The sequence below is a fragment of the Vitis riparia genome, chromosome 8 (assembly GCF_004353265.1).
Source record: "Vitis riparia cultivar Riparia Gloire de Montpellier isolate 1030 chromosome 8, EGFV_Vit.rip_1.0, whole genome shotgun sequence".
NCBI classification, from domain to species: Eukaryota; Viridiplantae; Streptophyta; class Magnoliopsida; order Vitales; family Vitaceae; genus Vitis; species Vitis riparia.
In genome coordinates, this window is record NC_048438.1 from 18350898 (window position 1) to 18375674 (window position 24777).

General features: G+C 38.5%; 4 protein-coding genes and 1 non-coding gene across 8 annotated transcripts; 3 read left to right on the plus strand and 2 right to left on the minus strand.

The window, feature by feature from the left end:
- Positions 1-494: 494 nt before the first annotated feature.
- TRNAR-UCU lies at positions 495-567 on the plus strand. Its single transcript has one exon. It is a non-coding gene; the product is annotated as a tRNA-Arg (tRNA).
- An 82-nt stretch (positions 568-649) lies between these two features.
- On the minus strand, positions 650-2776 carry LOC117921276 (stress response protein NST1). Its single transcript, XM_034839129.1, has 2 exons — positions 2556-2776; positions 650-2440 (listed from the first exon to the last, which is right to left on the minus strand). Exon 2 carries the CDS (start codon positions 2326-2328, stop codon positions 847-849), a length of 1482 nt encoding a protein of 493 aa, XP_034695020.1. The 5' UTR covers positions 2329-2440; positions 2556-2776; the 3' UTR covers positions 650-846.
- A 3058-nt stretch (positions 2777-5834) lies between these two features.
- LOC117920370 (F-box protein PP2-A15) lies at positions 5835-10621 on the plus strand. 2 transcript variants are annotated; one of them, XM_034837846.1, is made up of 4 exons: positions 5835-6426; positions 6947-7065; positions 9553-9627; positions 9916-10621. In XM_034837846.1, exons 1-4 carry the CDS (start codon positions 6115-6117, stop codon positions 10382-10384), a joined length of 975 nt encoding a protein of 324 aa, XP_034693737.1. In that variant the 5' UTR covers positions 5835-6114; the 3' UTR covers positions 10385-10621. The 2 variants fall into 2 exon arrangements, with proteins under 2 accessions (XP_034693737.1, XP_034693738.1); XM_034837847.1 differs by lacking the exon at positions 9553-9627 and having other exon boundaries at positions 5839-6426.
- A 1318-nt stretch (positions 10622-11939) lies between these two features.
- LOC117920371 (putative homeobox-leucine zipper protein ATHB-51) lies at positions 11940-16335 on the plus strand. 3 transcript variants are annotated; one of them, XM_034837849.1, is made up of 3 exons: positions 11940-15083; positions 15463-15800; positions 15973-16335. In XM_034837849.1, exons 1-3 carry the CDS (start codon positions 14993-14995, stop codon positions 16210-16212), a joined length of 669 nt encoding a protein of 222 aa, XP_034693740.1. In that variant the 5' UTR covers positions 11940-14992; the 3' UTR covers positions 16213-16335. The 3 variants fall into 3 exon arrangements, with proteins under 3 accessions (XP_034693740.1, XP_034693741.1, XP_034693742.1); XM_034837850.1 differs by having other exon boundaries at positions 15469-15800; XM_034837851.1 differs by lacking the exon at positions 11940-15083 and adding an exon at positions 15093-15324 and having other exon boundaries at positions 15469-15800.
- A 5038-nt stretch (positions 16336-21373) lies between these two features.
- Positions 21374-22085, minus strand: LOC117920672 (uncharacterized mitochondrial protein AtMg00860-like). The gene has a single exon (XM_034838267.1). It carries the CDS (start codon positions 22052-22054, stop codon positions 21374-21376), a length of 681 nt encoding a protein of 226 aa, XP_034694158.1. The 5' UTR covers positions 22055-22085.
- Between the last annotated feature and the right edge of the window lie 2692 nt (positions 22086-24777).

A 24777-nucleotide genomic window follows, 5' to 3' on the forward strand; every position in this document is an offset into this window, starting at 1 on the left:
ACCTATAAAATAAACACTTCATTTTTCTTCCAATATATTTTTTAAAATTAAAAATGCTTTTTAAAAGTATTAGGAAACACTCTTAAGACCTTATTTGGATAAAAAGTTAATTAAGTGTTTAAAAGAGCTTATTGCTTATATTCTGTACAGAATTTTATTTTATAATTAATGATATCATATTTTAAAAATTATAATTTTATCTTCTACTTTGATTTTTAATGAAACAAAAAGCAAAATAGCAATCTAGGTAGGCCTAAACATTTTCCCTCATGAGTGGGCTGGTGAAAAATCTTATAATTTTTTTTAATCCAATTAACAAAGAGAAATGGCTTTATCGTTCCTAATCCAATTAACTTTATCCACCCCCGCTGCAAGGAAATATTACCAATAAATGGAAACGTTGCTGTAATGAGTGTAGCGACCGACAACTTAACGAGGAAGCTCCAACCCTATTTCCTAATATTATAAAAAAAATTGCAGAAAACGTATCGCCAGCGCTCGTGGCCTAATGGAGAAGGCGTCTGACTTCTAATCAGGCGACTGTGGGTTCGAGTCCCACCGGGCGTGTGGCGCCGGTTATCGATTTTAATTTATCCTTTACTTTGTTCCTCAAATTGGTTTCTTGAAGAAGAGGCTATCAGTTCCAGCCTTCGCCCAAGATTTGGCATGAATGCTTCCTGCAAATGGTTATGTTTAATGCTTCACCAAAACAACCCAGAAGAGGAGAATGAACTAGATTGGATGGATACATACTCTAGCACCAAAATCATAAACAAAATTTTGGAGTAAGAGAAAACTACAAAACCACCCACCATGCTATGTATTTCACCCGCTCCTATATACAATTCATCCAGCAAAAGAGGATATTTCACCCCTCTTGTTGGAAGAGTGCTGTTGTTGCTGTTGTTGATGATGAATCTCAAGCAACTCCACCTCTTTCTGCCTAAGTAGAAGTGCCATTCTCTCGTTTTCCAGCCTCTTTCGCTGGTTCACCAGCTTCTCCCTTTCCATTTCCCTCTCCTTCTTGCTGCTGAATTTCACCCACTTCAACCGCTGCTTTTCCAGCTCAAACGCTTTGCATTGGTAGCTCACCCTCTGCTCCTCCAATTGCATCATCCGGCTCCTCATCCATTGCTTCTTCTCCAATGTGCTCTTTGTTCCATCTTGCAGCACGCTCATCACCTCACTGCTCAATTGCCTCATCAATGGTGATGGCGATGGCGATGGGAACAGCCCCTTTCTCGCCCTTTTTCTTGAATATCCTCCCTCATTGTCATCGTCATCTTCATGCCCATGCTCATTTTGACTCCTTACACCCCCTTCTACAACCTCATCTTCATCATCATCATCGTCTCCATCTTCATAGTCGTCGTCGTCATCTTCATCTTCTTCCCCGCTCCCCATTTTCACCATCTTCGATGCCTCCGTCTCTGCTCTACTCGCATTAGGCCCTATTGTGGCAATTTCGGTTGAGGAATGCAAACACCGCTGCTGATGCTGATGCTGATGCTGATGCTGATGCTGTTGCTGTTGCTGCTGGTTCTGAGGGGGCTCCACCGCTGTATCCGGTGGTGAGGGATGGGCACCAGAAGTCCCACCACCACCGCAGCTATTGTGATAAGCACACATTTCCCTGAAAAATAGGTGCTTCGAATTGAGTAATTTTCGAACTTCGTCCTTCATTTTGGGCGATAGCTGGTCCATCGTGTCGAGTAAACTCTGATTCTCCACAACCCGGCACGCCGTCCCCTTACCCAGTATATCATTAACCCTCTTATACCTCTTGTTCAGATCATTGAACTTGTCTTCACACTGCTGCGGAGACACGTAAAACCCCTTCTCCATCATAGCTCTTGACACCGATTTCCATTTCCCTTTCTTCTGCAACAATCCACCGGTCTTCTTCTTGGCGGAGGGGTCACTCCCCTCGGACCCACCTTCATCGCCAATATAAAAAACTGCCATTATCAACAACCTCACCATATTATCAGTCCATTTCATTCTATGCCAAGGAGACACCTTTCTTTTCCCGTCGGCAGTGCTGTCGTCACCCGTGAGTCCAGGCTCATCCTCATCGCTCAGTGTTAGCTGTTGTTTGGCTTTAGTGACATATGGGTATCCATGTTTCACAGGCTGCTGAGATTGTGAGTGGTGATCAGGATCGGGGTGGGCAAAAGCAACCATTTGGGGGTGCTGTTGGTGGTGGTGTATGTGGTGAGGATTTTGAGGGTTTTGCTGTTGTTGCGGTTGCTGTAGAGGCATTTCTAGGCCTAGCATACCAGTACCCATACTAGAAAACATTCCACCAGGCAAACTACTGGATTCCATCAAATAAAAATCTCTATATATTGCTTTAAACCCCCTGTTGCAATGATCAAAGACCGGAAACTTGAAGACCCTGTTGAGGAAAGTGTCATCATCTACTCCTGTTCTTCACGCTCTACGGGATCAAAGCAAACAAATGAGAGAGAAACATCAATATAACAGCAGATTATAAAAAACATACCCAATAAACGAACCGTTTGTGTTCGTTTCCCGGAACAAATCTTACATACCCAGAATCCAAAATTGCCAAAAAGCATCCAATGCTGAAACATTCAAATCGAATTGTCACATCACCAGGCCCTGAAGCATCTCCTTCAAAACCCACAGAGAATTAGTGCGTTCACCAGCTTTGGCAGAATGAGAGAGATGTCAGAGATGCGCATACGATGGGTGCACCACATTGAGTGATATAGGATGGCCAGACACGGACGGCGTATATACAGAGAGCTGAGCAGCTGGTTTTGTTTTCTGCTGACAGAAAACTGCCCATGGTTTTGGCTGAACCAGATTGGGATGGTGAACCCACAGGATTCTCAAAACTGTCCATTTGTTTTGGTTTGTAATTTTGACCACCACCACCGGCCCCACCACCTCCCCCCTCTCTGTTCTAGGGTGCACTGTAAATCACTAATCATAATCAATCTAAGCCGTCCAATCAGGGGTATATTTTAGTGAGAGTTGGGAACAGAGTTGACTCCCTTCGGCTGCTTTTTAACCCACCATCATATCCCCTCGATATTTGTTGGGTTTTGGCCTAACGGGCCCCACAGTGGTTGAGACTTGAGAGTACTGCCCAAAGGTTACAAAGTATGGGCTGCTACCCCAAAAGAAGAAAAGGCCTAAAGGCTTCCTAAAAAGCAAATCCCACTTTCCACTCACTCACTCATTGCCATATGAATCACCCTATCCAAGCGCCGTGCCTTGACAGGTGTAGGGTTGAGCTTCCCTACACTTGAGCTCCATACTCCATGCTTTTAATGGTGTCAACGGGATCAGGGTCAAGTCTAGATTTGTAAATTATCATCTTCTGGGGACGGTTGAAACTCCCTCGTACACTCTCACTTTTACTATTTCGAATTTACGAGCCATTCTATCATCGATCTAGCCATCTAATATACTCATGGTTAGTTTTGTTTCTATTTGTGAATCATGTTAGGGCGCAATCTCAATATTAAGTATAAATTAATTTTAATATACAAAAATAGTTAATGTGTAGTATCATTGAAATTATAATAAAAAGAAAAACAAATATATTATTTTCGATAATTTTAGACATCGATGAAATTAATAAATTGAAACGACGATCATACATTTAAAAAAACAACTTCATATTCATGATTCTCAAATTAAACAATCATAATTAAAATATTTGTACGAGTTTTTAAGCTTGCATGCATACATATAGAAACGAACAAGAGAAAAAGAAGGAAGAAGAACGCAACAAACATGAATCAAAACAAACCCATGAAACTAAAATTACATTCATACCCTTTATTTTGACAATTTCTAACTCTTGCTACCCTACAAGCCAAAAATTCTAACTCTAGCTACCCCGCCGATCGTTTGCCCTCCAATATGCATATCAAATGCAGAAACACGCGCAAGATAAAATTTAAAAATGCATGGTAACCAATTAGGTCAACTCAGTTTTAAGTTAATACCTAAAACCGAATAGATTGAAATGACCGCACCCTGTTAATAAGAGTATGTTTGATTAGTGAAATATAATATAAAATATGATTAAAAAATTAATATTATATTATATTTTAATTTGGTTAGTGAGGATATAAAATAAATTTTTTTTTATTTTATATTTAATTAAACCAATGATAAGATAAATAGTGAAAAATGTTATTTATTATCTATATTAATTCCATGTTATGATATGAGATATATATATATTTATATATCATAAATTTATTTATTTTTATCAAATTTTTTATGTCCTTATTTTGAAAAATAATTTTTTTATTATAAAATAAAATTATGATTAAAACATTGAATAATATAATATAAAAAAATATCTATAAATTTTAAATATTTTAATAATGAATATTGTTAAATATAAGAGAAAAATCATTTTAAAATAAAAAATATTGGAATAGGATGTAATTTTTATTTTAAATATTATAAATAATATATATTTCATATTATTTTTAATTCATTTCACAACTTAAATATAAAAATATTATAATATATCTCATTAAATATATTATATTATAATAGGATATACATATCATGTTTATAAGATATCGTATTTTATCATATTCCATTAATCAAATGCATCTTAAAGGTAAAACTAGAGTATATATTATATTTTAATTTTATGAAAACTTATGCAAAAAATTATAATTTTATTTATGGAATTAGGAAAATAATTCCTCTTTCTTCTTTAAAATGTGTGGAGATTGATTTTAAATTTAAAAAAAAATATGGTTATGGATTTATCGTCGTGTACTTCATTTTAACTTTAATGTTGATTTGTTTCGGCTTTAACTCGAGCCATTTGACATATGCCATTGTAAGATACTAATATTTTATACATCATGACATGGATATTAACTTATTAAGTGTTGTTTGTTTACCTAATCATAAATACTGTTAAATAAGGTTAAACATTAAATTATTTGTTTTTTAATATTTTATTTTTATTAAGCATTAAAAAGTACAAAGGATCAATAAGTTAACTTTAATTACATTAATCGAGTATTTGAATTATGTTTTTATGATATAACCCTTTAATTTATACACAGTTAATTGATCAAGAGTTCGACTAACTCGTTACTAAATTAAAGAAGTCTATTGATATTTGAATATCGAAACTTTTAAGATTTTGATAGCTCTAAAAATGTTTTGAAAATTTTAAAGCATTTTAAAACTCTTTGAAATAGTATTAATCATCTCTTAAAGAAGCTTTGTATTTAAATAATTTTAATTAATTTTTAAAATGTTTAGAGAAGAGAAGTTGAAAAGACTTTCCAAAGTTTTAAATCTTTTTTCAAGGCCTTTTATTTTATTTGTTAATTCTTTTGAATCTTGGCAAAATTTGAAAAAGGATGATAATCTGGAGCCACCCAGAAGGCTAGAATTTTATGTTTTTTATAAAAATATTTGAAAAACCATAAGAAAATTGATAAATAATTTAAGCACGTGACAATTGTAAAAGATCGTACACAAATTTTGTTGGAAAGTATTTTAATGTGGATTTATTAGACTAAAATAAAAAGGGGATTTACGCCCTCAAACGATAATCTTATTACGAAGCTTTGCGTCACTTTACCGTCACTCTACACTAAATGGATGCTTTCCCTTTTTCCTTCACAATGTTTTTATTATTTTTGGAATGGGGAATTTGAGAATTAGGGGCGCTTCGGTCCACGTGTTGTCACGTGAGTGAGGACACCTGGACACGGCATGAATGATGAAACTTGTTAAACTGGTTCTCTTGAGGAGACGGTGGCCACTCGTGGGCCGTTTGCCCGAGCAAAAGTTTGGGGTTCGGAAATTGGACCCACATTCATAAAGAACAACCCCCGCGCCTCCACCTCAACCCAGCCCACCATTTTCCCTCATTTTCTATAATCCGAATTCCGAAGCAGAGATATTTTCCACAGAAAATGAAAGAAACTTCGCAATACCCCCCTCCAATCAGCCCTGCTCTCCACTCTTCTTCTTCTTCTCATTAATTGCCAAACACAACCGCAGACTTGTCTGTTTCCTTGGTGGTGGTGGGTGGGAAGATGGCTTGAGTCTTCACATGCTGCAGTGGTCAATTGACGGCCAAACAATATGGGTGCAGCGCTCTCCAACCTGACCGAAGGCGCTAACGGCTCCACCATCGGTCCTGGTCTCGGTGACATACCTGAGAGTTGCGTCGCTTGCGTCTTTCTTTATCTCACTCCTCCTGAAATTTGCAATCTCGCTCGCCTGAACCGGGCCTTTCGTGGCGCTGCATCCTCCGATTCCGTGTGGGAGTCCAAGTTGCCTTCTAATTACCAGGATCTTCTTGACCTATTGCCTCCTGAACGCTACCAGAATTTGTCTAAGAAGGACATCTTTGCCCTCCTATCTCGTCCCGTGCCTTTTGATAATGGCAACAAGGTATCTAATCTCAGTATTTCACTTCTGTTTGCAATTTCTGAGAAATATTGGAAATTAGGGTTTTGGTATAGCTTGTTCTTGGGTTTGTGTTTGTTTGAGTTAGAGTTATTTTGTGGGATTTTGGGTATGATTGATAATTAGGGTTTTGGGTCAGCATATCTCAGGGGCTGGGAACGCTAGGTCTTTTCTTGGAGCAAGATCGAAATTAGGGTTTTGGAATGTGTAGGAAGGGTTGGTATATGAGTACTTTTTCCCCCCTTAGTGGGTGTATGGTTTGAGGCGGTGGGTATGAAGCGGGGGATCATTTTGTTTGTGCGGTTTAGGCTAAGATTGAAAAAAGGTTTTGGATTGGCGGTGGTAGGTTGGTCTTTTCTTGGTTAACTTGTTTGTTGATTTGAGGCAAAATTGGGAGCTAGGGTTTTCCAGAAATTATGCTTAAGACCTTGGACTGATGGGGTTTATGGTTTTGGGATTTGGCGTTCTTTAATTTGTATTTGTTTTCTCGTGGGGGATTTTTCAGGAAGTATGGCTGGACAGGGATACAGGTAGGATTTGCATGGCTATCTCGGCAAAGGGGATGGTGATAACTGGGATAGAAGATAGAAGATACTGGAACTGGATACCTACAGAAGAATCTAGGTCAGCTTCATGCAATCTTAATATGATGTTACAAGCTTTATTTGAATTAGTCTGACTTGATGGGATATACTGGAAAGTTTTAATACGTTAATCTATTTGTTCCTTAAATGATTTTACCACATTTTTCCTTGTTCGGGTAGTGTAATACTTGTCAACAGGTGGTTTATGTGGCAGTTAGGATGTAGTGTTGATTACTTAAGAAGCTAAAATTGGTATTAATGGTTTGTTATTGAAGCAGAGGAGAAATTATATTGGTTAATAAATGTGTTTTACTCACTTTTTGGAAGTTTATTTTGTTTGTCTCCTTTAGTTGATGAAACGGTGGAAGATGGAGACCAGAAACTTTAGAGGATTGGAGTTATTGATGGTATTCAAAATTGAAATCCACTTGCTCTCCTTTGGAGTTATAAGGTTTTTGAATGCAAATCTAGCTTTAAAGTATGAGGGAGAGAGTTAGTGTTTTAAAAGGCTATTGAGGCTCACCGAAAGGGAAGGCTTTGCAAATTTGCCTTGTGGCTATAACCTCAATTAGGGTAATTGAGGCTTAAGTCTCCCTTGTCGACACTTAAAGCTTTCAGGCTATAGTCTCAAATATCCAAAGGATTTTCGGCCTTTGTGAGCTTTTGATATATGTTTTATAAGACTTAAGCTTCAAATTTCGATAAGTTTTAATGGATTCTATTATCATCTATGCTTTGTGGGTTTTTGATATAAATTTCATGAGTTTTGTATTGTGTCCCAACTTGGTTAAACCTTTTATGAAATAAGGGTTTAGTTGACTTCCAATTAACTGTTTGAATGAAAGGGAAAGAAAGATTGAGTCATGAGAAGAAGGAATTGGGGGAATCATTATATTAATAATGATGAATAAGAAAAAATACCATTGCAGATGGTGGATGAAGGGGTAAAATGGGTGGACATTAACATTGATAGGGAGGATAATATAGCAATTGGATATCATTATATTCCTTGGAGCGTCCTAGTAGTGATAGTGACTTGCCATTGAAAATTATTTGATAAAACCATGAGAGCGCTAAAATTTAGAATAGAGAAAAAGGAACTTTATAAGAGACTATTAACAATGTCAAATAATTCATTTTATCATTATGAGGTTCATGCCTTTTTTTATTATTCAATTTTCTTGTGACTTTATGAGTATTTTTGTGATTTTTGATATATATTTTTTAATTATTTATTTGTTTAAATTGAGGCTTGCACCTTGCCTCATTTGGACAAAACGCTTTTAAGTCTGCCTTTAGCCTTTTAAAACATCTATACTAGTTAATATGTCAGAACCTATTTTATAGAGAATATGGTTGTAAAGGAAAACCAGATGTAATAAAAGAATCAGTATTGGTAGCAACTCTCCTTGTTATACTTACTGAGATTAATCTTCCAAGTTATGCAATTCTTAGTGTAAACATTTAGATAAATAATCGACATGAATGTTTCTTATAAATTATAATATTGGAGTATATGTTATCTACTGTGTGTCCTCTAGCTTCTAAGGACCTGCCATGTTGAGGTACCCTTGTAGAGTTCAAGTCTCATGTTTGTGTTTGTTATTCTGCATAGTGCTTGCTGCATGTTACCCTAATGGTCAACCACTTACTCCAATATGATATAAGAAAGCATTAATCATATCCTATTCATTGACAGGCTATCCTTAGGAAAGAGCTATTTAGTCCATTTGAGGTGTGTTGCTTAGAATGGTGATCCTGTCTGAGGCTTATATATATAATCCCTCCAATGGAGAAGATAATTTGTGGGAATGATTTTATTTTATTTTCTTGGTACTTGGAGTTGGGGGCTGGTAAATGTTGCAATAGTCATGGGAGTGGTGTTATTAGGAATTCAAATTTTGATTTGGAAATGATTGTGTTGGGGCGTAGGATTTACAAACGAGACACCATCAATCAGATTTGAGAGTAATATGTGTATATGTGTTTAATACATGTATATATGTTTGGTTCTTTATTTATTTATTTTTGAAAATTCATGGAATGTGATGAATAAAGGGATATTTAAGGGTTTTGGTCTGGACTCTTCAAGGAGTTACTTAAGTTGGTGGTGTGATTTCATGTGAATGGACTCACTTTCCTTAAAGTGCAGGGGTCTTAATGAGGATACATTTTTTTCCCTCACACTCCATGAAACACAGTGCTGGATTCTTCTTGATTTATTGTTATCTATGTACTCTGCTTGGTTCGATGTTATGTATGTACTGTGCACTACATCTAATGATAATTCAGTGGAGAGGGTGCTCCATTCTTATGATTTGATGAATCTAGAGCTGTATATTGTGTCCCTTTAACTCTTCTTTTGCTCTTCCTTCTATAATGAGTCATCTTATTGCAACTAATTGCTTAAATTGGTCATTAAACCTCAAAATAATATTCTGATTTCCTTTTCTTTCAAGCTCCTCGCTATTATGAAATGAAAATTAGTTAAATACTAATACTAATGCTAAGCTCAATTATGGTATAGACAAGTGGATCAGCGGACTCATCTTCACATGGCAATCTTGTACATGTTTGTGCCTCGATTAACCAGATTATCTAGGTGAAACAAATAAGCATTCTCCTATTCATAGACCAGTTAAGAACTCTTTTTTGTTATGTTAGATTTGTTAGTCATCTTTGGATGGCTGAAATACAATTTGTGTTTTCTTGTACATGCTTAGTTTCATTGTTTCTTGAGATGATTAAGTATTAAATAGTTGTTGATCCAGCTTTTGTTTGAACATTTAATTAATGAAGGTTAGGACTGCTAATTGAACCAATATACCTTTTACCTTTTACTCATTGATATCTTTGAAGAATCAAGATTTTTGTTTCTCTTTGTTTGCAGGTTCCATGTTGTGGCCTATTTGCAGCAAATCTGGTGGTTTGAAGTAGATGGGGTAGTCAAGTTCCATTTTCCAGCTGATGTCTATACTCTATCTTTCAGGCTTCAGCTAGGAAGATTTTCCAAAAGGCTGGGGCGACGTGTGCCCAATTTCGAACACACTCATGGTTGGGATATAAAGCCAGTTCGATTCCAGTTGTCTACTTCAGATGGTCAGCAAGCATCATTTGAGTGCTGTTTAGATGAGACTGAACGTGAAGATGCAAATGGAAACCACAAGCGTGGGTGCTGGATAGATTATAAGGTAGGAGAATTCATTGTCACTGACTCAGAACCTGCCACTGAAGTAAGGTTTTCCATGAAACAGATTGATTGTACACATTCCAAAGGTGGGATTTGTGTAGATTCTGTATTTATTATCCCCAGTGATTTGAGAGGGCGAAAAAGAAGAGGAGTTTTGAAGAAGCCATGAACTCAAAGGGCATGTTGTTCATGTATTGTCAGTGATCCCAGGAGATCCTATTGGGGTTTATCATAAAAGCTTTTACTTCTGAAGGCTTTTCATGTTTTTAGAGGATATCTTGGTAATTGGTTTTGGGGAGTTGGTACGTGTCCTATATGGGTCTGTAATTTTCCCTTATATGTATTTAAAGTTCGTTTTCATTTTACACCTATGCAGAAAAGATTAAGAGAGTATGTTTTGGTTTCATAATGGTGCTTTTTCAGGTACTTTCTCCTAGGCATTTTGTAAATTAGCTGAGGTGCAAATAAGGTAGAAGTCATCCTTATTTGTGGTTTCAGTTGTATCATTTTTGTGAACTCCGGGTTGCCAAGGATGCCGGAGGTTCTTTGTTCTAGGTGAAGTGAAAAGAAGTGATGGACCATAGGGTGTTTTAGCTACTTATTAACCCAGGTGCTGTGTTTGAGATTTGTTATTGGCTATGAGGGGTTTGTGCTCACTCTCTTTTGGTTGCCTCCCATCTTTTGCCCTGTTGAATAATTCAGTCATGAGCAAACCTACTGTGTGCTTGTAGAACTCTGTGCGGAAACAATAATTAAAGAAGCCTGTGTCATAGGATTCATTACATTAGGAACTATTGTAGGTTTATTGCTGGAGCAAGATTTGCCAACAGTGCCCCTTCCTTGAGCTTGTCTCTCTATAACTGCTACACACATCACTAGTCTACCCATGGACTGACTTTGTTTTCTTTTGTGGACCATTTGCATTCAAAGGGATGTGTGGGATATGGGGATTTCGAGAGATACAAATTAGTGAGAAGGAGAATATAATGTAAGATCTGTCTTTTGTGGTGGTGTCAATCTAAGCTATATATATATATATATTTTTTAAGGGTTATTCATTTGGTTCTCATCACGTGGATTTTTATCCTCGCAAGGTGAATATGGTTAATAGGTGTTCGTGCAGATTCGCGTGTTGGCACTACCTCAATTGAACACATGTTCACGTGGTACTTGTTTGTGTTCCTGCTTATGAGGTGCTCTGTCTTGATAGTGGATGAACACAGCCTTTTACTCATGTGGTATTTGGGCCAGCGAATGCGGACGGGTCATCCCTCTAATCACGCATGGACGGTTCCACAGGGAATGGAGTTTTTATTTATTTGTTATTTATATTTTGCCTTGAGAGGCACTAGCACTGGGGTTTATGTGGTTCAAATTTGTTATTTCCTTCTTCTCATTGTGCTGTTTTTCTAACTTCTTCAAGATGGTTTTGCTGGCTCTCCGCATGTGCCCCTGCTCTATAAATGTGTGGGTAGTAACCGAATCCAAACTGTGCTCTGGATGCTCTTGCTCAAGCTGTAATTAACTAATAGGAGGTTTCGCTAGAGGGCATCCTCTCAAACCTCAACCCCCTGCTTTGAGAATTATATCTTACAATGTGACCCTAGTTGACTTTTAGTGATTGGAACTGGCTAATTATTTGTAATTCTGTATCTTAAACCGTTACAGGTTTCTCAGCACTGGATCCCTCATCTCCCTCCACTGCACTTTATTTCTGGGAGATAAAACACCTTGTGAATATGACTCAATTCACTGCTACCATCAATCATCGCAAATTTTCTACCTCAGGGTACAAGCTCTCTTTACGCGCAAAGCTGGGTTTACATGTACGGATCTCTGGCTGCTTTACAGGTAAGTGGGATCTCGGTTCACTTGACATTGTCTCGCTTTTCTAGCGGCCAATATGACTCTCTAGGCACACCTTCCCTAGCCTCTATCCGTGACCACGTATCACGCAACCGTAATGCATCAGGGTCGCACTCACCTGTCAATATATTATTATATTGAGAAGGATGAGTCAATGTTCTAATACGTACGTAAGTGATGGTTATTTAAATGAACTGTCTTATTACATGATTTTAAAATCATTGTTTTCACTTTGTATTTCCTCTCACTTTTCTACTTTATTTTCTTTCCGGGCAACTTTATAGAACTAGAGCGCACTTACGGAAAAGTATTTATGAGTGCGTGGGTGGATGTGTGTGGGCGCGCAACCTTATTTAACAGTTGGTGCCTGGTGGGTTGGTGAATGAATCTGTGAGTCCTGTGTGCTGGTGGTGCTAATGGCTAGTTCTGAACAAACTTTTCGCTTGAGTTTTGGTTTTAGCTACTTACTATATCGTGCCATATTCCACTCTTTATCCCATCAACAACCCTTTACTATTCAACTTTCTGGTCCCAACCAGCCCTGTTTCCTTCTTCAAAAATAAATAAATAAGTGCATGGCTTTCAAAATATGTAGAACAGGCGCCGTATGGCAGGAATAGAATGGTCCAAAACTTAGCTTGTGGGAAGTAATAAATGGTCCAAACATAATGAATTTCCGTGAACTATAAGTCTATAAGGCGATTCCCATCTTTTCCCATAGTCGGCACCACCCAAGATGTTACGTTAGGGGACTGGCTCATACCATTTATTCACGCTACATTTATTTCTTCTCAGTATTTCCTCCAAACTTAAAATTTCCAATCAGGACCCCACTTCATGATTCATGATTAAACTGAAAAAAGAGTATGCAATTCATTGAACAAAAATATTCAGGATTATGCCTAAAAAATGTGTATGCAAGTCACTTAAATTAAGTGAGATAGATAGTGTGAGTGGTATGTAGTTTTGAGGTACTGCTAAAGAAATTTCAACTGAAAGGAGGCAGAGTTTAACTGATAAATGTGGGTATGATATAGTGTATGCAGAGGTTGAAATTCATTGAAGCTTCAATTCTCCTATCTTTTACAGCTTTCTCACCTCTGTTTGAGCAGTTGGTTAAAAAGTTACCCTTCCTAATTGCTACATCGTGTGGTACAGTACGGTCAGTACAGCCAACCCACACCCATATCAAACATTAGAACTCCTAATCTCCCTGTTTATCAAACATCAGTGGGTTCGTGAGGGAGTTTTAAGAATCTCGCAATAAATGATCAAAGTCCGGGCGTTTAGGTTGGAATTGGATTGGTTCTTCAGTCGATGCTTTGTTGCTGATGCCAGCCACCCAAACCCACATCAAATCCAAATAAAAAAAGTCATCTGTCGTGGCCAAGCCTTACGTACACTTTAAATTTGAAATCTGTGTTAGCAGAGTGCAACCAATAACGTCGCCAATTACTGGCCAGCTACTACTCAGGGGCTTCATTACTACACATCCCTTTCTCTTTCTATCATATTTCCATCCATCATACGAATTTTGTAGGCATTAGGTTACTTGGATAATGGTAGAAGCAACATTATTTCTTTGTAAAAAAAAAAAAAAAAAAAAAATCGTTTTGAGAAGACAAAAGGTGGATAAGTTAGAAGTTGATTTCATTCACCATGTAAAATGCGTTAAAAATAATTTGAGAAGTTCATGTCACAGCCTTTTCAGTCATTTACTAATATCCCGTACTTTTTCCCTTAGGTAAAAGTTTTAGCCCTAGAGATTGAAAATTCAAAGGCAACTAAGACTAAGAGGAAGTCTGAAAGCGTAAATAATTTAATCACAAAATTCAGAAATTAAACTAGTTTCTATTTCCAAGAATCAACTAGGAAGTGTAGTTAGCGTCAATGCAGAAATGAGCTGTTAATTAAATGCAAGAAAAGAGCAAAATTGATTAGGGGAGAGAGGTGAGGCAAGACTGAAATACGGAAGCGCGCAGCTAAGAGCTCTGTCTCATCTTTGTCTCATTAGCGCCATCATCACTCCATGGGGAGTCGACGGTCCTCTCTCCCTTCTCTCCCTTTCTCTCGGGGGCCTCCCATATGGCCTGTTACCGTTTTCCATTCCCCCTCCCCTTCCTTTTGCCCTTTTTTTTTTTTTTCTGTAATTAATTATTTTTTGGGAATGATAACTCCTTATATATATATCATGGACACACTCTCTTAGACCTGACCCGCGTCATTGAATGCAATTCAACTATCCACCTAGGGAGGGGAGAGAGGGAGAGAGAGAGAGAGGTGTTCAGCTTTCTTCTCTGCCAGTGCAAAGTTATTGAGGAGGGGGGAAACAGTAGGATGAGGGGCTTCTTCTTCTTTAATTTGTCCATTACTGGGTGCAGCAGAAGGAGGTGGCAGGTTGTGTGTACATTGTATGTCACCTTAAGAAGGCCCACATGGCTTCCTATGTTGGGTTTTGGCCTCCTCTATATTGAGAGGGGAGAGGCAGGAGCAGCAGAAGACAGAGAGCTGTGGTACTATAGGAGCTGGAGAATAGCCAGGACGACGCGTGAGAAAGGGAAGGCATATTGTCAGTTGTAGAGGAGCAGGTTTTTGGGACCAGATGGCGACCTTTGATTCCTTTCCTTTTCCCTTTCTTTCTCTCTCTCTCACACATACGGACACACACACACAAGCACATTGTTACGCGCTCACGCACACACACTTTGTCTCACAGGTCACTACACTCTGTTGCTTATTTCACTTTGTGGCACCCCAGAAGAGTATAGAACCTTACAACTCTGATGCCACGCCTCGTTAGCCCAGTTTCAGCCCTCTGTCCCTCTCTGTGGTCCATCACCAGCTCTCAACACAGACCAAGCCCATATATTGGCGTAGATAGGGAGGAGACAGACAAAGAAAAGAAGCAGATATGGATTGGAATGGCAACTTAAGACCCTTTGTTTCACGCCCAGAGAGTTCCTTCACCTTCCTCTACAACTATAACTACGACCCATATCCAGGTAAAGCTCCTTATACTCACTGTTCTTTGATTTTGACGTCTTTCATGCCCTACTTTTAAAGAAGAATAATTTCTGATTAAAATCCTTGTGAACTTTTCCTACGCCTTTATTTTAATCAGGCTCTGTTGCTACATCCTTCGCCTATAAATGACTTCTTGTTCCCAACAATTTTATCTTATAAATAATTCAACAGAGCAGCTGCTTTCTTGAAAGAGTCAAGTTGTACTTTGAGGTGGAGAAGGTGCAATCTATTCAGCTAAATCTACAGTGTTTAACTATTAAGCACCACTGTGGAATCCTTGCATAATCACTGTAGTTTATCATAATCAGCTAGGCATACTTTCTAGAAACAGCTTGTGAACACACACCATTTGCTCAGTTTCAGGGATGGAGGTGAAGCACCCAGTATCAGCGGAGACAGCCCATGCAATGGTTCGGCCTATGGACAAGAGTAGTTTTGGAAACCAGGAAAAGAAGAAGCGACTAACAAATGAACAGCTAGAGTCACTGGAGAGGAGTTTCCAGGAGGAGATAAAGCTCGAACCAGATAGAAAAATGAAGCTAGCACGAGAGCTTGGGCTCCAGCCGCGACAAATCGCAGTTTGGTTCCAGAACAGGCGCGCTAGGTGGAAGACGAAGGAGCTGGAACGCTTATATGATGTCCTTAAACAAGAGTACGATCTCATGTCCAAGGAGAAGCAAAAGCTCCAAGAAGAGGTTAGAAATAGCGCAAAACACATGCATCGATCCCATGCATGCATAATATAACCCTAGAAATTATATTATTATATGAACTGAATATCTAACCCCCACCAAAAATTAATTGGAGTAGAGTTTTACAAGCATTTAATCATTTTCTTTCAAATCCAAATTGGGCATGGTTGAGCAGGTTTCAAGATTGAAAGGTATCCTTAGGGAGCAGGCGACTAGGAAGCAAGTATCCATGGGCTACACAGAGGTTTCCGGGGAAGAGACTGTGGAGAGCACATCCATCACGATTCGTAGCTCCAACAAGCCACGAGGATTAAGTCATCAAATTGCTGACCGCAACTATGTGTACACCGCGGAGGAATATAACCCAGTGTCGCCCCCTTATTGGGGTGTTCTGCCGCCTTATCCTTCAACCTAGAGCTGCTAGCCTAATTGTTCATAATTTTATCGTAACTTAAAGTTTAGGTTTGTTACATGAGAGCACCTTATTTTGTAACCGAATTTGTCAGTTGGGGTTTAATTTGGCTGCCTTTTGCTTTCAGAATGATGGCAACTATATGTCCATAGACTCCATACACACATCTAGAGAGAGAAGAAAAGCTACTCTAATTTCCGGGATTTTCTTTAACCCAGCTAATTAACATGTTCCAATAGATTCTCACCATCAAAAATACTTTTCATCTCCTAGTGTTTTCTAGAGATGGACACAGGGAAGGAGGGTACATAAACTAGCTTAAAAACCACATCTTGGATTGATCTTGTTTACCCCTGATCCTGGTCCCAATCAAAAGGTAAACTGAAATCTGAATGGAGGGTCGGCCACGTGTTTGAAAGAAAAATGCCTTGGAGTCTTATAGATGTAGACTAAAAGCAGAACTCGCGACAAAGCAAGAAAGAGTGATGAAAGCCTGTGGTACTGTAGATCTGTACACGCAACATGATTTAAGTTGAAGGTTCTAAAGACCAGGGGAAGTAAAAAGGAGGTCAGACAACAATGTCGACATAAGACAATAATTCATGACTCATAATTTTTTTTTTTTTTTTTCTCCCCTTTGGCTGGTTTTAATTTTACTTCCTTTTCAGATGGAGAAGGAAGAATTCAGAATGTTAGAATGTTTGAATAATCATCTCTATTATCTTTTATAATAAATCCAAAAAGGTGATATAAGATTCAAAGTAGAATATGAGGCAAGGGCTAAGATACACTCATACAAGAGAGCAATAGAGATGACACTAAGGCAAATTTAGTCTCTAAAATAATAGCTCGCTCTATCTTCACTTTTCTAAAAATTCCCAATTGAAGCCTAGTAGGAGGAATGGTAAACCTTATAGAAATAACAAAATAAATCCAAGCCAAATGAGTTAAAACCAATTACTTTTGACTTCAATTGATTTATCTAATGTCATACTAATTGATTTAAGAGTTTCCTTTAATTTTTAGGGTGAAGCAATTTTAATTGTTTGTCATGTGTTAAATAGAGTACCACACAAAGAGGTAAAAACTACCTTCATTAAATTGACCAAGTAAAATGCTTGAAATAAAACTTATGGCTTATTTGATCAAAAGTATCTTATTGTGATTGAAAGCTCTAGTAATATCCATCGAAATACTTATTAGGTAATTCTTTGTTTATCTGAGCTATAGTTTTATTATAGGTGGTTCTACTGTTGGATGAAAATCTAAAAAATAAACAATAATTGCTAACTTAACCATGAAAAATGAATTTATCGTTTACCCTTCTACAAGTGAAGAAGCAAATTGGTTGAGAGCTTTACCATATGAAATCTAATGTGGGAGAAACTAGTACCACTTTTGTTAATTAATTGTGATAGGACTAATCTTATTGACAGATTAAATAAACATTATTATAATGACATATCTAAACCTATAAAATGATAACATAGTAGAAGGAGATCTTATATGAGTAATAGCATTGTCAAAGTGAATTATGTTGAATGTTATAATATTTTCGAGATTATTAACAAATGTCTTCATAGGAGAAAGAGTCAGTAATACATTAAAACTACGTTTATCATATTTCATTTAAATAGGAAATACATATTTGAGGATATCATTTTTAATAGGATATGATATTTTTAGATATATATATATATATGTATGAGCATGATATTTTAAGGTAGTATATCTAATAGGATATATTATGTTATATTATATTTACATTTAATTTGTGAAATGAATAAAAAATGAAATATATATTATTTTCAATGTTTAAAATAAAAATTATATTACATTCTAATATTTTCTATTTAGAAAAATGAAATTTCTCTTATATTTAATGATATTCATGATTAAAATATTTAAACTTTGCAAATAATTTTTTTTTTATATTATGTTATTTAATATATAAAGGTAGTTTATATGTCATATATTAATATTATTTTATAAATGTTTTTTAGTTTTTTTTTTGCAATCATAAATTTAATTTATAATAAAAAATTATTTTGTAAAATGAGTATATAAAAATAATAAAAAATAAATTTATGACACATGAGATATGCATATCCCATATCTTAACGTGAAATTAATATATCTTATCGAGAATGGATAAAAAAAAAGGTGGATAATATATTTTACCATTTATCTTATTTTATATTTTATTGAACATATAATAAGATAAATGATGAGACAACTTATTTTATTTCATCGCTAACCAAATATAAGACATGATATGATCTCTTTCTTATTCTATCTTATGTTATATTCATTCAATCAAACATAGCCTAAAGGGATAGGGTGAGAGTTCAAGTAATCACAAATCATTTACATGGATACTTATCTTTAGGTACACACATTTTGATAAAAAGAAGAATGCTATTTTGTGGAGCTCAAAACTCTATTATTTGTATAAATCGGAGTGAGTTATATAATGAATTAGTTGGGTTGTTATGTCAAATATATTGCACCAGTTTCAAATCACAAATGCTTAAATCTTCCTGAAGAGAGAACGAGACTTACATACCCCGACTCGATTGTTCTCATTTTTGTTTCTCAATTACCATGATTTCTTCTAACATTTGAAATCCAGCTCCAACGTGAGTGAATTAAGAAGATTCTGATTTTACTTTTTACGTCACTTTTGTGTTCATGAAAATACAGTCATACGGTTTGATCGTGATTGGTTTTATTCGACTATTTATATGAAGTATCATGATTTTCATAGACAATTGGTGAACTCAGAAAAATTGCCCTTGATAGATGAGACAGGACCGGTAGTACGAGTATTGGATATTGTCCGATTGAAGGAAACGACTAGTCAAAAAGGGCCTTTCATGTGTCTTGGTCTCTGAGCCCCTTCTTTATCAGAAGCTTTTCGATAACAGTAAGCCCAAAATAAAGTCTATAGAAACAACTGCGCATGGGTCTTCACGGGTGGTAGAAAATTTCAAAATGGTACCTGTATCATACAGATTTCTTTGTTGCTACCACCTCTTGTCTCTTACCAGATTTGTAACATGCGTCAAGCGCACACCTTCAATGGCACCAAAGCACTTCCACGAGTTCTCTTAGCCGTTTCAGCCAAGTAAATTAAAATCAATCTACCCACCAATATCATCGTATTTGTTCAATACGACATCATCCCTTTCAGCAAGATATCCAAGTGACTGATTTGACTTATGATAGGTATCTAATGGAGAATTATTATTGAATTTCAAGAATATCAAGAACAAGAGTCCCAACTCGTCCTCAAATCCCTACCAGATCCACAATCTTTTTCCCCTCTGTATTTCCCCCTCCTTTCCTATTTAAACCTTCCCCTCAGCCCATATTCAACTGTGACCTAACCTCCACTAAAGCTGTTGCAACTAACTGCCAAGTGGCAGTATATTCCTCTTCTCTTTTCTATTATACACATAACGTATAGGAGGCCTATCATTACTCCCCTCAATGAAAGACACCTTGTCCTCAAGGTGGAAGTCAGGAAAGTGCTCTTTAATTGTGTCAACTGATTCCCATGAAGTTTCAAATTGAGGAAGTCCTTTCCACTGAATAAGTACTTCAATACCAAGCTGATTGTTATTGGGAGATTGACAAATATCTAAGACCTGATTAGGCTCCACAAGCCATTCCAAATCCTCAACAAGAATAGAGGAAAGTGGTTGACACAAATCAGCTGAACCAAGAGCCCGCTTGAGCTGGGAAACATGAAACACTAGATGAATAGTTGTCGAAGAAGGAAACTCTAACCTGTATGCCACTGGACCAATTTGCTGCACTACTTTGTAAGGGCCAAAATATCGTGGGGAGAGCTTCTCATTTGGTCGCTTGGCAAGGGAACGAAGACGATACGGACGAAGCTTTATATAGACAAAATCCCCAACTTCAAATTAGATTGCACGACGATGAGCATCTGCAGATGACTTCATTTTGGATTGGGCACAACAGAGATGATCCTTTAATTCATTTAAAATTAGATCACGCTCTTGCAATAACTGATCCACTGCTAGAACAGAGGTGGAATCTGATCCAAAACATATCAACGGTGGTGGGTCTCGCCCGTAACTGCTCGAAACGGTGTTGTATTAGTGGAGGAGTGGAATGTGGCATTATACCAGTATTCTGCCCATGAAAGCCATGTAGACCAACGTTTAGGCTTGTTATATGAAAAACATCGAAGGTATGTCTCCACACAACGGTTGACCACTTCCGTTTGTCCATCCGTTTGCGGATGATATGCGGTATTATGGCAGAGAGAAGTACCCTGCAACCGAAATAGCTCCGTCCAAAATCGGCTAAGAAATACTTTGTCACGATCACTAATAATGGAATGGGGAAATCCATGTAATTTGACAACATCCTGAACAAAGATAGCAGCCACCGTTTGAGCTGTGAAAGGATGCTTGAGCAGTGAGAAGTGAGCATAGTTGCTCAATCGATCCACAACAACTAAAATGGAGTTATAACCCTTAGACTTAGGAAGCCCCTCAATAAAGTCCATCGTCACATTGTCCCATATTTTGTCTGGAATAGGCAGTGGTTGTAGTAACCTAGCAAGCGACAAAGTTAGGGTCTTATTTTGTTGACATACTAAACACTTCTCCACAAATTCTTTGATATCATTTTTCATGCCAACCCAAAAGAAATCTCTTGTGAGTCGTTTGTAAGTCCGCAGGAACCCGGAATGCCCTCCAACCACGCTAGCATGGCCCTCTTGAAGAAGTGCTGGAACAAAGGGTGAGGCCTTGGAAAGGACTAGGCGCCCCTTGTAAAGGAGAATGCCATGGTCCAAGGAATACCTAGGATAAGCATCCGGATCATCCAGCAGCCTCTGTTTAATCTTAGCAAGGTGCGGGTTAGCTTCAACTTGTGAACTGATCAACGAAGTGTCTATGCGACTGGGAACCATGAGGGCAGCTAACTCCATAGAAATGGGGATGCGAGATAAGGCATCAACTGCTTTATTCTCCATTCCTGGCAGAAACTGAATTTCAAAATCATACCCAAACAGCTTTGCGACCCACTTTTGGTACGACTCATTCACTATTCTTTGCTCTAGTAGAAACTTCAAGCTACTTTGATCCGTTCGCACAATAAAATGGCGACCAAGCAGGTAATGACGCTACTTCTGAACTGCTAAAACAATAGCCATTAACTCTCTTTCATATATGGACTTTTGCCGTTCCCTTGCTGTGAGGACTTGGCTAAAATAAGCTACTGGTCTATGACTTTGCATCAAAACGGCACCCAAACCATACCCCGAGGCATCCGTCTCTACAATGAAGAGTTGACTGAAGTTGGGCAAAGCCAAAACAGGTATTGTTGTCATAGCTGTTTTCAATTTTTGGAAGGCTACCTCAGCCTCTAGGTTCCAATTAAAAGCATATTTTTTGAGTTGCTGAGTGAGAGGCCAAGAAATAGCTCCATATCCCTCTATAAATCGACGGTAGTATCCAGTCAATCCGAGAAATCCTCGTAATTCTTTAAGGGATTTGGGTGTGGGCCACTCTACCATGGCTGAAATCTTGTTGGGATCATCAGCAACCCCCTTGGCAGAAACCAAATGGCCCAGGTATTCCAATTGTGGTTTAGCAAAGAGACATTTCTTTCCATTGACGTGCAGTTGGTGGTTCGCCAGAATAGACAGCACACTTTGCAAATGGTCACAATGCTCCTTCAAGTCTTTGTTGTAGACCAATATGTCATAAAAAAATATGAGCACAAATTTCCGAAGGTGTGGCCGAAATATACGATTCATTAGCGATTGGAAAGTCGCTGGTGCATTGGTTAGCCCAAAAGGCATCACCAAGAACTCGTAGTGACCTTCATGGGTGCGAAATGCCGTTTTGGGGATGTCTTGTTACCGGACTCGAATCTGGTGGTAGCTCGATTTGAAATCTAGTTTCGAAAAAATGGTTGCGCCATGAAGTTCATCAAGTAACTCATCAATCACCGGAATGGGGAACCGATCCAGGACTGTAACTTTGTTGAGGGCGTGGTTATCTATACAAAACCTCCATCCTCCATTTTTTTTTTCACCAACAACATTGGACTAGAAAATGGGCTTAAGCTAGGCCGAACAATTCCTGTCTCAAGCATCTCTTGCACCAATCTCTCTATTTCATTCTTTAGAATATGTGGATACCGGTAGGGTCGGACATTAATCGGAGATGCTCCCGAAATTAATTGAATGGCATGATCAATATCACGACTTGGTGGTAACCCTGTTATTGGCCCAAAAATTTGCTGATGTTGAGCTAATACTTCTTTAACTATTTTCAGGACCTCTTGTACTCCTTCACTCAAATCCGAAGTGGTGGAAATCTGATAGAGTTCCACCCAAACCCCTTGGCTATGGTGCTGCAGTGCTCTAGCCATTGCTTTAAGAGATACCTCAGTCCGACTAAGGATCGGGTCTCACTTTAACACTATCACTGCCTTCCCCATTTTGATCTTCATTGTTAGCATCTTCCAGTTTACCTTCACGTCTCCTAAGGTTCCCAACCAAGGCATTCCTAGAATCACATCAGTGTTGCCTAATTCAAGTGGAAGAAAATCTTCCACTACGGTGAGCCCCTGCATTGAAATACAAACTCCTCTACAAATGCCTTTCCTTTTCATGGATATCCCGGTTCCCATCATCACCCCGTAACTCATTGTTGTAGTTAATGGAAGTGCTAATTGTTGAACCAATTCAAGGGATAAAAAATTGTGGGTAGCCCCAAAGTCAGCCTTGCTCCTCAATGCTTAGCTTGCTAGGCTAAGACACTCGCAACTCAAAAGTTTAAGAAGCTTGGTAGGCAACTCCTTAAAGAATGGAAGCTCTTATTAACTCAAGAAAACCTTTACAAGTGCTTGGATGCTCACTTGCTTGGTTAGGAAGTGATTTGGGTGGTGCCTTGGCCAAATGAGGCCCTCACCTATTTATAGGCACCAAGGGAACTCTCTGGAACCTTGGAGGGTTCCTTACAAATCAAGAATATTCTAGAACATCCTACCCTATTCTATGTACAACCCTATGTACAAGAATATACAAGAGATTCCTAGAAGTCTCTAGAAAGCCTTGGACTCCTCCCATGCCTTCCTCCATAGTGTAGAGATGTGTGGACATCTCTAGGCATTTCTAGAACTTTTCACACTCTTCCCACCAATGGCTTAGTGTAGATGGCTCCAGGAGTCTTCAGAAGCTTCTCTTATCTTATATAAGCCCATGGGGAGGGTCATTTGAAGCATCCTGTGACACTCTCCCCCACCGATGCCGTCGACGTCCTCGTCGTTGCCTCATTCTGAAACCTCTCGATGTGTTTCCAAAACTTTCTCAAGGCATCTGCATGTTCCCAGCTTACCTGCCTCTTAGGTAGTCCTTTCCATCGGACTAGATACTCTATCACAGGAGGGACCCCTTGTCTCCTGGTGACCCGTTCAGCCAGGATATTCTTCACCTCCTTCTCCCGTGAGGCTCCATATGAATGCAGACCCGTGCGCTTTCAATGCTTAGAGTGTTGCTTCCTCTTACCCATTGAGTTTACCTTTCCCTTGGTGACCTCTTCCATGTGTGTGCGGGCTACCTTAGCTCGCTCCCCTTTTTCCTCCTTTACTTGCACCCCTGCTAGTAAGGAGGTCTTAGGCATACTAGGCTTCGGGTTGAATTGGAGGGCACCTAGTAGCTGCATTGAGCCCATATGTGCTTCATCCTCCTGCTCCCTCTCCTCGATCATGGCACTAAGCGCCTTCCTCTTTGGACAATCTCGTGCCCAATGTGGACCGTCACATAGGAAGCATTTGATTTTAGGCGTGAATTCTTTCCTTTCCGCCTTACCCCTTCCTTCTCGGACGTTAGACGTCTTGCCTGATCCATTTTTAGGAGCATTGTGGTCCTTTGGAACCTCGTCTCCCCCACCCATGGTGTGGCTATCCTCCAAAGACTCATTATTGGTGGAGTTTCCCCTCTTATAATCCGTTAAAGACTCTGCTGCTGCCATAGCAGTGGCTAAGCCTTGAACACCTCGGCGTCTTAATTCCTGCTCGGCCCACCCTTGTAGGTTATCCATAAAGTTAAATAATAACTCCTCCTCAGTCATATTAGGAATCTCAAGCATGAGCGAAGAGAATTCCTTGACATAGTCGCGTATCGAGCCTGTGTGCTTGAGACGCCTCATGTTTTTCCTAGCCAGGTAAGCCACATCCTCGGGGTAGAACTGCCTCTTGATCTCCCTCTTGAAGTCCTCCCACGTCTCTATGGTGCAAATGTCTTTCTCCATATCGACAAACCTTCGATGCCACCATAGAGTAGCTGTGTCAGTAAGGTAGAGGGTTGCAATTCTTACCTTAGCCGCCTCATCCATCAATGCGATAGCCTCGAAGTATCGCTCCATATGCCATAAGAAGTTATCCAACTCTTTGGCGTAGTTAAACCCAAGGAAGAAAATATCGCCGAAATAGGTGTGTCGGTGGGTGCATATAGTAAGGATATATCGCCGGTCAACCCTTGGTCAACGCAGGCGGTCAACTGTCAAAGCTCAAAAT

Excerpts from the sequence above, each read along its gene's own strand:
- LOC117920371 (XM_034837849.1), top strand. The coding sequence starts at position 14,993 with ATGGATTGGAATGGCAACTTAAGACCCTTTGTTTCACGCCCAGAGAGT. Across the intron at positions 15,084-15,462 it reads TAACTACGACCCATATCCAG|TTTCAGGGATGGAGGTGAAG; the intron begins GTAAAGCTCCTT and ends CCATTTGCTCAG. Across the intron at positions 15,801-15,972 it reads AGCAAAAGCTCCAAGAAGAG|GTTTCAAGATTGAAAGGTAT; the intron begins GTTAGAAATAGC and ends ATGGTTGAGCAG.
- LOC117920672 (XM_034838267.1), bottom strand. The coding sequence starts at position 22,054 with ATGCCTTTTGGGCTAACCAATGCACCAGCGACTTTCCAATCGCTAATG.
- LOC117920370 (XM_034837846.1), top strand. The coding sequence starts at position 6,115 with ATGGGTGCAGCGCTCTCCAACCTGACCGAAGGCGCTAACGGCTCCACC. Across the intron at positions 7,066-9,552 it reads ATACCTACAGAAGAATCTAG|ACAAGTGGATCAGCGGACTC; the intron begins GTCAGCTTCATG and ends ATTATGGTATAG. Across the intron at positions 9,628-9,915 it reads CGATTAACCAGATTATCTAG|GTTCCATGTTGTGGCCTATT; the intron begins GTGAAACAAATA and ends CTTTGTTTGCAG.
- LOC117921276 (XM_034839129.1), bottom strand. The coding sequence starts at position 2,328 with ATGGAATCCAGTAGTTTGCCTGGTGGAATGTTTTCTAGTATGGGTACT.